Source organism: Amphiura filiformis, chromosome 11, assembly GCF_039555335.1.
Source record: "Amphiura filiformis chromosome 11, Afil_fr2py, whole genome shotgun sequence".
Taxonomy (NCBI): domain Eukaryota; kingdom Metazoa; phylum Echinodermata; class Ophiuroidea; order Amphilepidida; family Amphiuridae; genus Amphiura; species Amphiura filiformis.
The window spans coordinates 5,942,661-5,958,698 of NC_092638.1; the positions used below are offsets into that span (position 1 = coordinate 5,942,661).

General features: G+C 38.5%; 1 protein-coding gene across 1 annotated transcript in view; it reads left to right on the plus strand.

The window, feature by feature from the left end:
• LOC140164268 (DNA-directed RNA polymerase III subunit RPC5-like) overlaps positions 1 to 16,038 on the plus strand; it is a 105,748-nt gene that overhangs the window by 50,348 nt on the left and 39,362 nt on the right. Inside the window, exons 9-16 of the mRNA XM_072187537.1 lie at positions 132 to 268; positions 1,496 to 1,616; positions 2,109 to 2,190; positions 2,851 to 2,910; positions 3,501 to 3,658; positions 4,738 to 4,808; positions 13,218 to 13,783; positions 15,384 to 15,458. Coding sequence (XP_072043638.1) covers positions 132 to 268; positions 1,496 to 1,616; positions 2,109 to 2,190; positions 2,851 to 2,910; positions 3,501 to 3,658; positions 4,738 to 4,808; positions 13,218 to 13,783; positions 15,384 to 15,458 — 1,270 coding nt within the window. The remainder of the gene's footprint in view (positions 1 to 131; positions 269 to 1,495; positions 1,617 to 2,108; positions 2,191 to 2,850; positions 2,911 to 3,500; positions 3,659 to 4,737; positions 4,809 to 13,217; positions 13,784 to 15,383; positions 15,459 to 16,038) is intronic.

Below are 16,038 nucleotides of genomic sequence, written 5' to 3' on the forward strand. Positions count from 1 at the left end.
TAGTTCCCTGCCAAAAAATGGAAACTGATTAGGCCTTACTAGTAATTATGCCACATAATTGTCCTGCTTCATGTTCTAAATCTGGACTCTACAGTATAATATTTATTGTGTATATTTATTTTTTCGTGAAGGGAATACTTATCAATGCTGGTTCCTGAATCCAGTGAAGGAGTGAACACCAAACCACAGATGCCTAGTAATGTGTTATCAATCAGTCAGCTCAAATCTATGAGTATTACTGACCAGGTCTTAGCTCTACTGAAAAATGGTAAGTATCTGTATGTATGTGGCAGTTACCAGTGGCGGGAGGGCTGGTGCCCCCAGCTCATCTGGTCTGTTGGTACATCGAGGGGCGTCGGTACATCACGGCCATGAGGGAGAATGGAGGGAGAAGGAAGAAGAGAGAGGAAGGGGGAGGAGAGGAGCGAGAGAAAGGAGAGGGAGAAAAGAGGGCCTATTGACATACACTCCGTCTGCTGTCACTCAAATGTTGAGTGCCCCCCGAGATCAAGAGAAGATGTGCAGTTCTCATAGAAAAAAGTGGGATTTAGAATGACTTAGAATGGCTAACGTGGCAAGCAAGTCCGGGGACGGGGGGCACTCAACTTTTGAAGTGAGGGTATGTGCCCCCTTTTTGAAGTCAACTATATACCCGATGACCCACTCATAACCGACAAATCCACCCCAATATTTTGCTGGGGGATGGTCCATACAATCATTCCCCCAAATGTTGACGCCTGTATGTGGGTTTCTGACCAAATTAACCTCATATTTGGCCATTTTAGCCCAAAAGTGCCATTTTTTGCGCGCTTCGCGCAAATTTGTTCAGCTTTTGCGCCATATTTCACCAGTTGAACTTAAATGATAGCAAAATTTGTTGTGTGCTTCTCGTGTATTTGTACCATAATCTTTTTCTGTCGCCAAAATATTGATATAATACAACGTAAAAGCGTGTTGAAATTATGGAAAAAATCTGTATTCAGCAACCCCCTCTTTTTAGATTCCTGATCACAAAAAATTGGGTCAACGATTCCCAACTGCTGTCGCCAAAAAAGTATTTTTGTTGGTACATCTACGAAGTTCCAAAATCCTGGCTATGCCGCTGGCAGTGACGTCAGTGCGCATTTCATTGCGTGCAGCTCCAAATCACTGGCATTCGCTCAAAGTGCTGGCCACACTTGAAGATGCCGCATAGATGGGTGCGCAAAACTGCTGCCTCACTGCGTTGATGTCACTGTCACATCAGCGTGAAAAATGGTATAAATATGTTATCAATGAGTCAGGTTTGTAAACAACACTAGTTGACATGTGAATGATCAGGTTCATGGAAAAACAATCCAGAGTTTACACTTTTTGCCTCTGGACAAGTAAATTTAGTTCACATTTAATTATGGTTTATGTTTATGCATTTATGTTTTCTTAGATTAAAAAATAAACCTTATGCACTACTTTATAGCATTTATATTGTATTAATGTCATTTTGTTTCTTTGACAGCCAAAGTACTTCGTTTTATGCAACTCCAAACTATCCTGCCAGGCAACCCTGATCCGACAGCCATGTTGAGGGCGCTACAGCAAGGAGCTATGCTGGTCCAGGGGTCTTGGGTTGTCAAAAGGTAGACTTCTTTGTCTATTTAGAGTATGAAAATGATTGTAAAATGATCTGCACATGATCTTTCAGGATGTCTATGTAGGTCAGGACAAGTCTTCAAGGTTTCCGCCTCCCATGCTTAGATATCCAATGAACCATTTGATTCTTCTTAAACTGGACATATGTTAAACCTTGCACATACAGAAGTTGCAATTTTTGATACTGACTAAATTTGCTTTGAGTCAAATTCAGTGCCAATTAGTGTGTAAACAGGCACGGTGTGCTTCAAAAGTTGTGGTCCAGTTTCAGTTCTACTCAATCTTCTTTATAGATTAGGGGGTGTAGATTTCAAAAGAGGTTACCTGTTCAGGTAAAATTGAAATTTGAATTTTGCACTCCTTGTGTGGAAGATTCTTGTGGACAGGGTGATATAGCCGAATGTTCTGCATAGTTTGTTCTAATTGTGATTTAAATGTAGTGCTCTTTTATTTCCATTGATTTTCAATCTCTTTCACAGTGAAGTATTGTATCCGAAAGATACATGTAGCCCAGTCAGTGGTGTACCAGCAGAGATTCTGTGTCGAGGCAGAGACTATGTGGTAAGTATGTCAATAAATATAATTCTGAATATTGTATGTTTTTCTTATGCTTATTTCTTGTAATATTGTATTTTAATAACTTTTATGTGTAATAATAGTAAATAATTTTTGGATGTTTTAAGATTGTAAAAAGTAACGCAATTTGGCTATTTGCCACGATGTTATTTTGAATAAATATGATATGAAATGAAATGAAATGAAAGCTCCTGGAATTGTATTTAATGTGCACTTTGTTTGCTACTTGTGCTATATTTTCATAGTTTGTGCATTATATTTAGGGATTCAATCATGTTACTCAGTGGTTCAGCAGAAATTACCAGTAATGCACCCATGTGTCTGCATGTTTTTACCTTAGAGCAGGTGTCCTAGGTGATATGGATGCTGTCCTACTTCTATTGATATTGGAAACGCACAGCTTTTATGGCTCTGAGTGGTATAAAAATATGTGGATGTGTTGGGTGCAGTGTCTGATGAACTACAGTATAACATGATTGAATCCCTTTCAAAAACTGAAACAATCTAAAGATTATCAACAATGAAAATAAGCTAAAGATTAGCTAATTCACATGATTATTTCATGAGGACTGCAATCTTATGGCTTGTATCACCCTTCAGCCTTGCATTTGGTAATTATTGTGTTTGTGTGTTTGTTTGTTGCAGATGTGGAGGTTTACCCAAAGTAGATGCATTGTAAGAAAAGAAGTAGCTTCCATAACCAAGGTAAGAATGCCAGATAATGATATCGAGGATGCTATGTTCTACAGGCCTGACAGACCCAGAATTTGTGTTTTGGAGGTTTTGCTAAAATCTTGTAAAATCATCTGTTTTGTTTTTGGCCAAAATTTATTATGTTTGAAAAACATATTCAGATTTTCGTTGCCTTATCCTTTTATAAATCATACCAATGACTGTAAGGCAAAAGAAAACGATCTTTAAAATGTGCCATGTTAACTATTCGAACTATGTTTTTGTTTTTTTGTTTTTCATTTTTATTCCTGACAAAATTGAAGCTTTTAAGCATCATAAAACAGCTGTGAAGTAAGTGCATTTTAATTTCTGAAACATGAAAATTCTATTGCAAGCTCGTATTATAGTCTCTATCAAACTGTCATTGGATATTAGCATTTAGATATGTGTAATATGTACCTGCAATGGAAGTTAAGTGGTATAAAATGAGACTACATTTACTGCTTCATATTTTCAACAGCAGATGATCTTTGAGACAAAGGATTAATTTTTTGGCAGACCACATGACAGAGCTTTTTATTAGGCACTCTTCCTCTGATAACCATTTTCACTTCTCATATCAGTTGCCCTCAGAGGACATGAAGGAAATCTTGGAGCAGATGGCTCGAACTAAAGTAAACCAAGGATGGGAATTTGCTATAGAATATGACAAAGAGTTTGTGGACCAACACTCAGAGGTAGTACAAAGACAACAGATGATATGGGATGCTAAATACCAACAGTAAGTAACAAGGTTTAGGTATTCACCCATTGCACGGTTCCGCCATATGCAAGGACAGCCTAGATCTGGCAGCATGGATGAATGGAAACTGAACCAGTCATATAACTTTGTGTAAAGTTACGTAATACTTCCTTTCATGTTCAAGTTCAAGTAGTATACTTCTCAACGCCTTATATTAGGGCCAAGCGAGAAGGAAAAATGGTGTGCTCTGCGTGAAGCGATGACAATGCTATGTTGAGTGTAGAGTATTGTAGTGATTTGTGACTTCTTTCTTGGAATTGCTTAGTTGACTCAATGATTTCGATTTCAGTGGGGAGTTGATTCCAGTCCTTTATTGTTTTTTGAAAGTAGGAATGTATCCAGCAGTCTTTGGTTCCGGTTGGTCGTTGATAAGCCTTGCTGTGATGATGTTTGGTACGGCGGTTAATGTCTATTGCCAGTTCGAGGCTCTCCCCGCATATGGTAGTCTTTGTCAAAGACTACTCGCGAATTAGGGAGCCACAAGCCACGGGTCACAAATGGTCACGATGGTTTCCAAGAGTGTGTGGTTCTCAGTAGTTTATCTCCCTATGGATAGGTACACAGTCTGTGGTACAGACTACGCATATGGCAGAACCATGCATTAGGCAAATATACTTGTATCATACCAAGCAAGTCGCAACAAGTGTTTTGGGGTCTATACATCCGTCGCTGGATGTGAAAAGTGATTGCAGAAGTCATAAGCATCAAATCACAACCAGTTGACTTCTAGGCAATTTTCTAGTGATAGTAGTGTAGAAGCAACAGATGACAGAACCATCCTATGTTTCATTTTAAGTTGCCACCAGTGAGTTTATGCAGTTGCATTGCCAGCATGCAGACAAACTACCCTTCTACACGTACATATATCATGACGTATATACGCTCCGCAGGATTAGGCGCACATAATTTGAAACTGTCACCCAAAAATACATATATGGTGTTACTTAGATGAGACATAGTATATCTAATCCAAATTATTTCGAAAATATATAATGACAATTTTAATGATGTTTTCTTCAATTTTATACATAATTTAAGTTTTATTATATAATCTTCAGACTCTCCAAAGTACTCAAAGTGCCTAAAGGTGAAGGAGAAAAGAGGACAAGAAAGGACTCCGCAGCTGCAGGTAGGTTGAGTGATTTTTATTTGATAAAAAGTTAAAGGATAACTCCGGCAATCACAACAGTATGCCTTATATGTAAGAAAAATTAATTATTGAGCACGAATCACATGTTTTTATTTAAAACAAACTATCAACACACGATATTCACAAGCGCCGAAATTGTCGAGTGCAATGATGCCCCGGTATTACAATGAAGGTTGACGACAATTGAACACAAATTACTATTATGTCATTGCACTTAGACAATTTTGGCGGGGGGAATTCTTAGTATTGCGTGTTGAGAGCCGGCTGTATTTATTAGTTTTTATGGTCAATATGAGTTTGTTTTAAATAAAACCATGTGATTCGTACTTGATAATAATTTTTCTAAAATATAAGGCATAATGTTATGATTGCCGGAGACTCCCTTTAACATTTAATTAGGGATTATGTTACACCGTTGTTCATCACCATTTAACATTCTTAGTCAGTGGGAGTGGTCTAGTTCAGTAGACACATTTTGATTGGACAATCGCAAGATTTGGTGCCGTTTATCAGGCCGTGACGCGACCCACGTCATCATGCGTCTTGATAATGCCTTACACGCTTGTAGAGGTGCTTGGCGTATGTATCGCGCTGTATCGCGAGACTAGTGCGGAATACGCGACGCGCTAGCAGTCACGCGCAACAGAATACGTGAAGTTGTAAACAAGTTTCGTTCATTTTATAATGAGGGAATTTTTATGACGGTAACTTAGTTTTTGCTTTAAAAAATTGTTTACAGTTATTAAAATAATATTTAACTGACTAAGAATGAGAATAAGCGATAGTAATTTTTTATTTTGCCTATCCTCTACCTATGATAGGCGACAGGCAGGTCAATATTTTTATCGTAGTGGATACCGGCTGCGCCGGCATCCACTACTCAAAATATTGGACCTGCCTGTCGCCTATCACATGATAGAGGATAGGCAAAATAAAATTCCTATCATTTATTCTCTAAATGATGCATCCCCATCGTCTGCTCCGGCAGATAAAGCTGCTCTCACGAAGTAAACCAGATGCGCCAGACTTTTAACAATGAAAACAGGCTAAAGACCCTCTAATTCACATGGTTATTTTATGAAGAATATTAGTTAGTCATTACCACTCAACCTGACAAGAAGATTGGTGATTTCTCTGTTGATATCAGCGATAAAACTACAACAAAAAAATGTTTAGCTGAATTCTTGTAAACGTATTGGCATATACACACATAAAGTGCCATAAAATGTGTATTACATTGCGTATTTCAAAAAATCAAAATTATTTGATATCAGAAGGACATTCTTCAGTATTCAGAATGCAATTTGATATGTCTGATGTGCTCTAATGTCCCACAATAAATAGTGTTCAAGCGTTCATACTCCATCCCAACTGATTTTGTTACGAGTCGTACTTGACTCAAGGCCAAAATCACCTTTACCGAACTCACACGAATGCACAACACAAATACACTGTTCGTTTAAGCTAACAAAATCTAAGTCTTTAATTGAAAGCAAGTTTCGTTTGGTACAATATAATGACTACAAATGCACATATACATTAATCAAATATAATCACTCTTTATCTATTTTGTACTTAGCCAGCATTCTTCTTCTTGGTGATCATAAAGTTCTTGTAATGTTCTGGACGACTGATGTAATATATCCCTATTCACTTGTCCTGCGACAATCAGCGAAGTCCTTTGTACACTTGCATTGATAACTCCTTGCGTATAAAATCCTTACACTAAAATGTTGTTCTCCAAACACGTTTACAACTCCTTCATGCAATTCTCCTATACTAAACTCCTTGCGCCGTCCTCCTATGCTAAACTCCTTGCGCCGTTCTCCTATGCTAAACTCCTTGCGCCGTCCTCCTATGCTAAACTCCTTGCGCCGTTCTCCTATGCTAAACTCCTTGCGCAGTTCTCCAAATTTAACTCCTTGCGCTGCTTTCTCCAAACTTGGTGCTATTTCCACCTTTCACACAATATCTTCAGGAAGCAGGACTGCGATGCAGTTGTCCCCACTTATTTTGACAGTTGCGTTGAATCAAAATACCAGACTTCAGCAAGTCGACAGAAGAATATATTTCCTTTCTTGGAAGAATAACGTTCTTTGACGTATTCTAGATCTTCTCCGACAACACTGGTAAATAGTAGTACTTTGACTACATAAAATATTTCTGGTTTGTAATTTCCTTTCTTTCAAGGAATTGGACTGTAAGCATAGCCCAGATCAACACTATCAACTGTGACAATAATTGTGTTTACATTTCTTATATATCAAGCATGGGAAAAACCCCATTCTATTATGGCCCATTTACTACCTTCACATTATGCTCAATCTGGGAAATTCCAAAGTCTTAATTATTACATTAACCTTTCACATGACATCACTTCCTGAGGGGAAATCCCATTACATCACTTCCTGAGGGGAATCCCATATACTTGGTACTTGGTGGTTGTCCTCTCTAGTACTCCGCAAGGAAGTCTGACGAAGAGGCCCTGGATGAGTGGCGCTAAATCTTGCTTCTAAATTGGTTGTGGTTGGGGCGCTAATAACTTCCTGCGATAATTTGTTCCACTTTCTCACTGTTCTTGGCAAAAATGACTGAATGTAAATGTTGGTTTTGCTGTTATTTCATTGAACTGTGTGTTGTTACTTCTGCGTGATCTGATCCTGTCGTGTTGGATGCCATCCGGTTTAATATGAACAATGTTGTTGATGATTTTATAGAAATAAGTGAGTTGGTTTGATTCCTCCTGTCTTCAAGGGGACGTCCATCCCAGGTCAAATAACATTTTGGAGACACTACTCTTCCTCTTGAAGTCTCCGCAAACAAAGCGGGCAGCTCGTCGCTGGACTCTTTCCAGAGGCGAAGTGTTCTTAGAAGTATATGGGTTCCATGCAACACTCCCATACTCAAGGTGAGGTCTCACCAGTGTTGAGTATAATTTCTCTTTGACTGTTTTTGATGCTGGGTAGAAGTTACGCATAATGAAATTGAGGATGCGTGTAGCTTTGAAGGCTGCATGTTCAGTCTGGCGATTCCAGCTCAAATTATTCTGGATGATGATACCAAGATATGTGATTTCAGATTTCTCTTCCAAGTTGACACCTTGCATGGTGTAGTTCGTCTTCCCTGGGTTTCTCTTTCTGGAGATTCTCATGATGTTACATTTACTGGGATTAAATTTCATCCCCAGGTATCTGCCCAGTCTGCGAGGGTGTCCAGATCTTGTTGGAGAAGAGATTCGTCGGCTGACGTCTGGATTTTCGGTATAATAAGCAATCGTCCATGAAAAGCCGGGTTGTTCCACCGACTGCAGCATTTATGTCATTAATGAAAAGCAGGAACAAGTGCGGGCCAAGAACTGTCCCTGTGGGACGCCGCTCTCCACCTTATGCCACTCGGATGTTTCACCATTGACGCACGACTCTTTGCAGTCTGTCCGACAGGAATGATTTGACCCACTTCTGCACGCTTCCCTAATGCCATAGTGACCAAGTTTATGGATTAAACTTTGGTGCGGTACCACGTCGAATGCTTTGGAAAAGTCCAACACCGCGATATCTGTAGTAATCTGGCTGTCAAAGTTGCTGGTGAAGTCTTGCATGGTCATGATGAGCTGTGATTCACACGATAAACCCTTGCGAAACGCGTGTTGATTTCCGTTCAGGATTTGGTGTTTCTCCAGGTGTTTCATAAGCTGACTATCAATAATATGCTCTAACAGTTTACAGCTCACTGGCGTCAGTGAGACGGGCCTATAATTTGCTGGGTCAGTTCTGGAGCCTTTATTAAAAATGGGGGTCACATTCGCCTTCTTCCAATCAGTAGGCAAAGTCCCTGTGTCCAAGGATTGCTGGAAGATGACTGCAAGCATAGGAGCAATGGCATCGGCCGCTAGTTGGAGTGCTTTATTTGCAATTGCGTCAGGTCCGGCAGCCTTACTTGTTTTTAGTTCTTTCAAAAGTTTGGCAACACCATCAACAGATACTGTGATATTTGGCATATCTGGATACGGACTTGGAGGTAATTCAGGTTTTGAATCAGCCACGCTTTCTTTTGTAAAGACACTACTAAACTGGTCAGCCAAAGTCTCAGCTTTCCCTTTATCAGAGGTGATATTTGTATCCTGAACTTTGAGCACTTGAACACCTGAACTGTCCTTGCGGCTGGAGTTTATAAACCGCCAGAATTGCCGCGGGTTCTCAGAAGATGTCATTTCCTGGAGATGAGATCTTTTAGCTCATGAATCTCTTTATTAACCTTCTTCTGCAGAGTTTTGAAGTTATCCCAATCTGATGGCAGTCCACTTTTCACTGCTTTAACATAGCTTCTTTCTTTCTTTCTGCACTGGCGAACAAGGTCTGTTGAGAGCCACGAAGGTCTTGGTTTTCCCCGAGCAATTTTCTGAGGCACTGTTTTGTTGATAATGTTCGTTAACCCATCCTTGAAGAAATTCCAGTTCTCTTCAATTGGCTTGGACTTAGGCGAAGATCGCATAAACTGAGTCTGAAGCTTGGACACAGATTCAATAAAAGTCGCTTCCTCAACGTCTTTCCATCTGAAAATAGTTCTGGGCGCTTTCGTCACTCTAGGAGCTCTGATGTTGATGTCTGCTAACACAGCTATGTGGTCGCTAATTCCAGAACTAGGTCTTGTGTTTTTAATCAAAGACGGACGAGTTGTGAAAAGAAGGTCCAATATGTTCTCTGTTCCAGAAACTGGGTCTTTTCTTGTAGGAAAATCAACTCTCTGGTCGAGGTTATAGTCATTTGCAATGTCTAAAATCTTACTTTGAAGACCATTCACAGGGAAAGTAGTATCATCCACTTTCCAAAGCATACCTGGTATGTTGAAATCACCACCTAACACTATGAAAGGTACATTCACACTGCTCTGTAATTTGTGTAAACTCTCTTCAAGACCATTCAAGGTTTCGGGTTTATATGAATCAGTTGATCTATAGTATGCTCCGATGAATATGTCATCATCCTTGGACTTGAGGACAGCTGACACCACAGTATCTCGCAGCCATCAACTTCCAGATCTTTACGTTCAAGGGATGTAATATTGTCTCTAACCGCTACAAAAACACCACCACCTCTGGAGTTCCTATCTCTCACGGTAGACCGTGAAGTTGGGGGAATACTTCAGATGACTGTACAGAATCATTCAACCACGACTCCGATCCTATGATGACATCGGGATTTTCGAGGTCAACAAAAGCATGCAACAATGCAGTTTTCCACTGATACTACGGCAGTTTATAATGCCCACCTTGATACCATTGTGCTGGATGGTTTTAGTCTTTTATTTCTCTGATTAGGTTTTATTTTTGGTTTAAAGTTGGTTTTATCTCGGGTTGAAGAACGGTTAATCGTCTCTGATGAACCACGATCGGTGCTAGGAAACTTTGGCACAAACGTAGGTTTCCTGTACCCAGCACCATTAACATTCTCCTTACCAAGGGGGCTAGAGGTAACCCCTGGATTAAATGTTTCTCTGTTTACTTCATCTGTCAAACTATCAAAGGAGTTATGCACATCAATCTGATCAATTGAAAAAAGTGAGCTAGCAAAGTTCAAAACCTCACACGATGGGCAAATCCAATTGAAGTTTTTCATGGAAATGAAAGTTTCATAACTAGTGTCTGTAACCCCTGAACATTTGTTATGAATCCAGTTTTTACAAGAGTCACACTCAAGAGCAGCATCATTGTTTTTAACAGCGTATTGACAAAGCCCACAAGGAAACTTTGGCTTTCTCCCCTTCTTTACCGGTCCCGGATTTGTTTCTATGTCCCCTGCAGCAACAAGCAAACTAACACCTGCATGCAAATTGTACTGAACGCCTTTACCGGTTTTCTTTCTGTGGATTTTGTAGAGATAATATCGTACTGACATAAACATTGTACAAGTTCTGTTTTACAATGAAAGTTATGTTGCCGTTAGTCGGCTGGGAAAAATATGGGCGTGGCGGCTTGAAATTATCAAAGTTCTGGTCGGAAAAATTTGACGAAGAAAAGTGAGAAAATGGATATCTCCTACCATATGTAATCCAGTCTTCATTTGCAGTTGAAAGATACCTCTCCGTCGAAAAATGTAAACCACCGAGTACCATAGCCAACAGGATGAAGTAAAATTGCGATGATGTCCCGGCGGTATTGCGTAATCCAGATTTCAACATGGTGAATTCCAATAGCTTCCAATTTCAATGGCGACACTGATTAAAAAGTTCAAATTTTGTGCTTGCGAATCGCTAAAAAACACCAAAACGTGCTTCAACTACTAAAGGAAATGTCCAATTTAATACATATATCAAAATTAACTAAGGATGTGCGCGTTAAAAAGATGATTTTTGAAGATTAAAATTCTAAAGGTGCAGAGTAAAAATTTTTGCCACTCTCCAAGGTTAGGGCGCCCTCCTTGCTAATCGGCACTTTTCGAAGGGGGGAATCCCATATATGATGTCATCTCTTTACAATCTGAAGGGGGTTTCCAAATATTCCAAATTAGATATGATTCAACTTGTTTTGCTCAATTTGAGAGGGGAATTCCCCTAAAATGTCATCACTCATGTAACTTTGTAAACAAAGATAAATCATCAAATTAAATTACTCAGGGCACATCACAATATCAAATAATTTTGAATATTTGAAATTTGCGATTGAATACAAATTTTATGACAAATTATTAGAAAATGATATTTTTGACATTTAACAATCCTCAAAGTAAAGTTTATCAATCTAATGATATGCACTAAAAGTTGAAAATTGATACATGTCTGGTTCACTAATCTATTTCCCCAATTCATTTAATTGACTTGTCATTATTTTTAATTACCTACAGCTCCATGAAAGTACACACTAGGATCATTAATGCCATTAAGTTTATAGTATTGATTGATGGTATTGATATGCAATCAACGAATACAAACTCTGCAAAAATACATAAAATGCACACAGGTGCCTACAATTGCACGAAATTAATTTCTGTAAAATGTAATAATAATAATAAAAAATCCTTTTGATTTACTTAACCATTTAATTGAGTTATCATTTTTGATAACTCCATAAAAGTACATAGAACCTCTATTAAATGTTGAATGAAATGCACATGTGTCCCTACCATCTCTTAACCTGTCGCACAGTAGCGTAAAGTTCTCAAAATGTGATAAGATTTCTGCAACTTAAGTTATGCAAAGGTGCATAAGTTGTCAGCAAATTGCACAAAAAAGTTGCATACAAATTTCATTACAAAAGACTAAACACACTCTTGAACTACATGTCTATAGTGCTCAACTTAAAACATTAAGACGTTAAGTCTATAAACAGGGTGTTTATTTTATAACCAGATTGAACTTTTAGGATTTAAAACACATGATATATTCAGTGGCCTTGTGTGAAAAAACTAAGTAATTAGTACCGGTACTTACCGTTCTGTTGTTATGACACAGCGATACCCAATTTTAATCCTTGTCCACGAGACATAAATTTTGAATGTCAGCACACTCTTTGTAAAGTAGATTTGGAACAACTGCCATTTTCTTAACCTCATTAGCACTGAAGTAGAATGGAGCATCCAAAGTTTTATTGTCCCTTGTCTTGTATAAGCAGAGGACACATTACTTTTATTTGTTGTTATTTTCATATTAATTACCCTTACATTCAAAATGTTCGTTCTCTATAAAAGAAACATACAAATTTATGGGCAGGTTTTTCAAATGTCGAAAGGAATGTGTGCAAATTTAAGTGGTGTGAATTACAAAATATTACAAAATATCCAGTATAAGTTGGACACATTGAAGGGAATTGAAAAATGGAGTTGGAGTTGGGTGAGGTATCAAGGACTTAAGTAATATTAGAAAGTTAGTTTGAAATTTAAAAAAAATTAATTGAAAGAACGCAAAAATCAACCTTGATTTATAAGTTAAACCCTTTTTTTCGCATTGTGTGCTCTCATTCAAATTACATGGTGCCTCGTGGACAAAGACTTTAAATGGGTATCACCGTAAAAAGACTCGTAAAAGTTAGAGGGTTCACAAAAGGTGAATATTGAGTGTGGCATTTATAAAAAGTTTCAATAATGGGAAAGTTCTATTTGGTTCTTACATGAATATTGATTCGTTGACCTATTGAACTTTTTTTACTCACCCTGTATAGGGCCTGTAGTTTAATACTCAAATGATTTGAAGTGCTCATTAATATTAAGTGTCTATGTGTCTATTTTAGCGTTGAACATGTTTAAAGTGTTCAATTCGGTATTTACCTCTATACCTTTACCTTGTAAGCACCTAGAGGAGTGGGACACCCTGTATATTTTACACATTTAAAAATATGACATATCTATTGCAGATAGGGCCTTTTCGCACTAATCATTTTCCTATTTGCCCTTACAGCTGAAGTCAGTCCTGGCCAGGAACGCACCCGACACCGAAGTCGCTCCAAATCACTATCCAAGGACAAATCTCCCGTGAAGCAAGCACAGCTTGTGAACAATACACACATGAATGTCCAGGGCAAAGAATTATCTTTCAACCATGGTGAATCAACGTCTTCAGGATCAATAGCAGACAATGCATTACCAGGTAGCTCTGGTGTGCGAATCAAGTCAGAACCTCCAGATGTGAGGATTAAAAAAGAACCTGTTGATAAACCTGTTCCTATGGAAACGGGTGAGGAACAAAATTCAAGATTAGCAGCTAATGCCCATATTACCAATGGGCCGTCACACACACAAACTAGCAGTATGGATTCTACTAATAATGATTTACTTGAGGCGGTGAGAACGTTTTTGAGAGATAAATTTCAGGCTAATTGTGTACTGAGTATATCTGAACTACGTAAGATGCTTTTGTTTCGGGTGTCTGAGAGTCGGCCTGATGATGTTTTAAACACAGGTGTGTCGGATCGTGTGATGGAGGAATGTGCAATCCAAAGTGGTGCCACAGCTCTGCCTATACCTGTAAGTAATAAACAAATGAGACACAATCAAGGGAAATGAGTCCGATGTCGCTAATATTGATTTTGAGATATTGGCAAAGAAAGTGTTAAAATTCTTTTGTTTTATATTGTTTTCAGCGATTGATAAATTGGCGTAACTTCAGAAAGAAAAGTCGTATCAACATGGGGTTTTCAGTTTCTGAAATCTCTAAATATCCTCTTTAGAAGCATGTGTAAACCTCATTTTCGACCAGGGCCGACATGTGACTCATTCCCCTTGATCATGTCACAAATGAGAGTGGTAGGTCAATGTTTCAAATAATTTTAAGAACATTGAGGATCATCTGAACATTAAGGCTTCATTATTCATAAGTCTTTTTAAAAAGAAAAGTTTAGGAGTGGATAATCATACATAGTGGTAGCTAAAATGATGAGCGAAAAATAGTGTAGTGTTGAATTTAATCTCTTTCATTGATGGAAAAGTTGTTTGATGAAATTACAGTTATTGGTAGCCTATTTTGCTTTACACACTTGATCCAATTTACAAAGTCAGACGTTGATCCATTCTGTCGCAATGGCTCATGTAAGAAAAGATGTTGTTTTAAAAGTTGCAGTGGGTCCATAAAACTCTCACAAAACATGCAGAATGTTAAGTGTAGAATAATCTGCATGCTCTGTTAAAGTAGAATGGACAAAAGTACAATTTTCAAAACTGCTTTTTTTTCTTAAAATGAACCATTTTGACAGAATGAAACAGTGTGTGACATTATAAATTGGAAATAGCAATATTCTTAGAGATTTTATTGTTTTTTGCTCCTTATAATTTAGATTTGGAGACTTTTACTTCTGAATATATGTGCATTTGGGCATCTCATTATCAGAATCCCTTAGTGGTGTTTTCTGCTTATTATGGGAATGGGTCTCCCTCTCTGTGCTGATCAAATTGTATGGGCCAAACTCAATGAACACATCACAATGTTTAGCGTTTAAAGATTATAATATTGCACTGGTCCACATTTGTGACCTGCTACCACGAAATGAGCATGAAGTCAGAATATGGTAGTTTTGAGACACTCTGGCTGCATTGTTTGCCGCGTACTTGTACAAGCCAGTACTATATCCTTCGTGAATGACCCATTGTGCCCCCATTCACAAAGGACATACAGATATACTATTGGCTTGAACAGATGTGTGTGAAACAAAAACATCAAATGCAGCACCCAGAATGTCTCAAAACTACCAACTTGCGACTTTACATTTATTTTGTGGGAGCAGGTCACATATGTGCCACTTTCTGAGACTTCAGACTTGCAAATCAATTATGGGTAAATAGCAGGGGATGGTTTAGGTTGTAGTCGTTATTAATTGAGTCTGTCTTGATGACTTTGGAATCAAAAGTTAATAGACAGGGGGCCTTCTGAATTGTGTTTTAGCTGGCTGCATTAATTTTCAAGTGCTTTTAGCAGAGGGTCCACCTTAATTCTAACAGTGGACATATGGATTCCTGAGATACAAATTGTGAAATGCAACTCAGGTTCTGCAAAATCAATTTAGTGACAATTGAAACCTAATGGCTGATGTAATAATTTTCAAATGACAATGTTTTTGATTTTTGTTTTCAGTGGCCTGTAAATCATAGCGTAGACGTAGACAGAAGGATATATGTAAGCTGGCAGTGTGGAGATGCCAGTGATAAGGTGAGTCAATTAATACATACACACACTTCAGCTTCTGGAAGTGAAATCAAAATTGACTTCAAAACCACTTTAGACGAGATTACTTATACTTCAAGAAATGCCAAAATATTACATTGCACTTTGTTTCATCTTGAGTTTGGTAGTGACGTCAGTGCTTTTACGCAGTTGCATAGCTAGGGCTTGTGGCACCCAGGGCTAAGGATACATAATCACCCCCGATTCTTGAAACAATTGCACGATTTGCACAAATAGGGCCTACCACTAATTAATTATGGTTATAATGAAGTTGAATATCGGTCTTAAATTGATCTTTCAAATGATATTGTGCTGAAATGTGTGAGAAGCGCGCAAATTTTTTTACTTTCATCGCTTGGAGGGGCGCAGAATCGATGCTGAATTGGTCGATTTGGTGCCCCCTAAGGGTGGCGCCCAGGGCACCTGCCCCCCCCCTCCATTGCTATGCCAGTATTGCACAGTTGTGTCATAAGCCTGCCAACAAATTGCCCTTGTACATGTGTGTTTACACTCTGCAAGATTAGGTTGGTCCTTGCAATTCGATACTGTGACCAGCGAAATACAC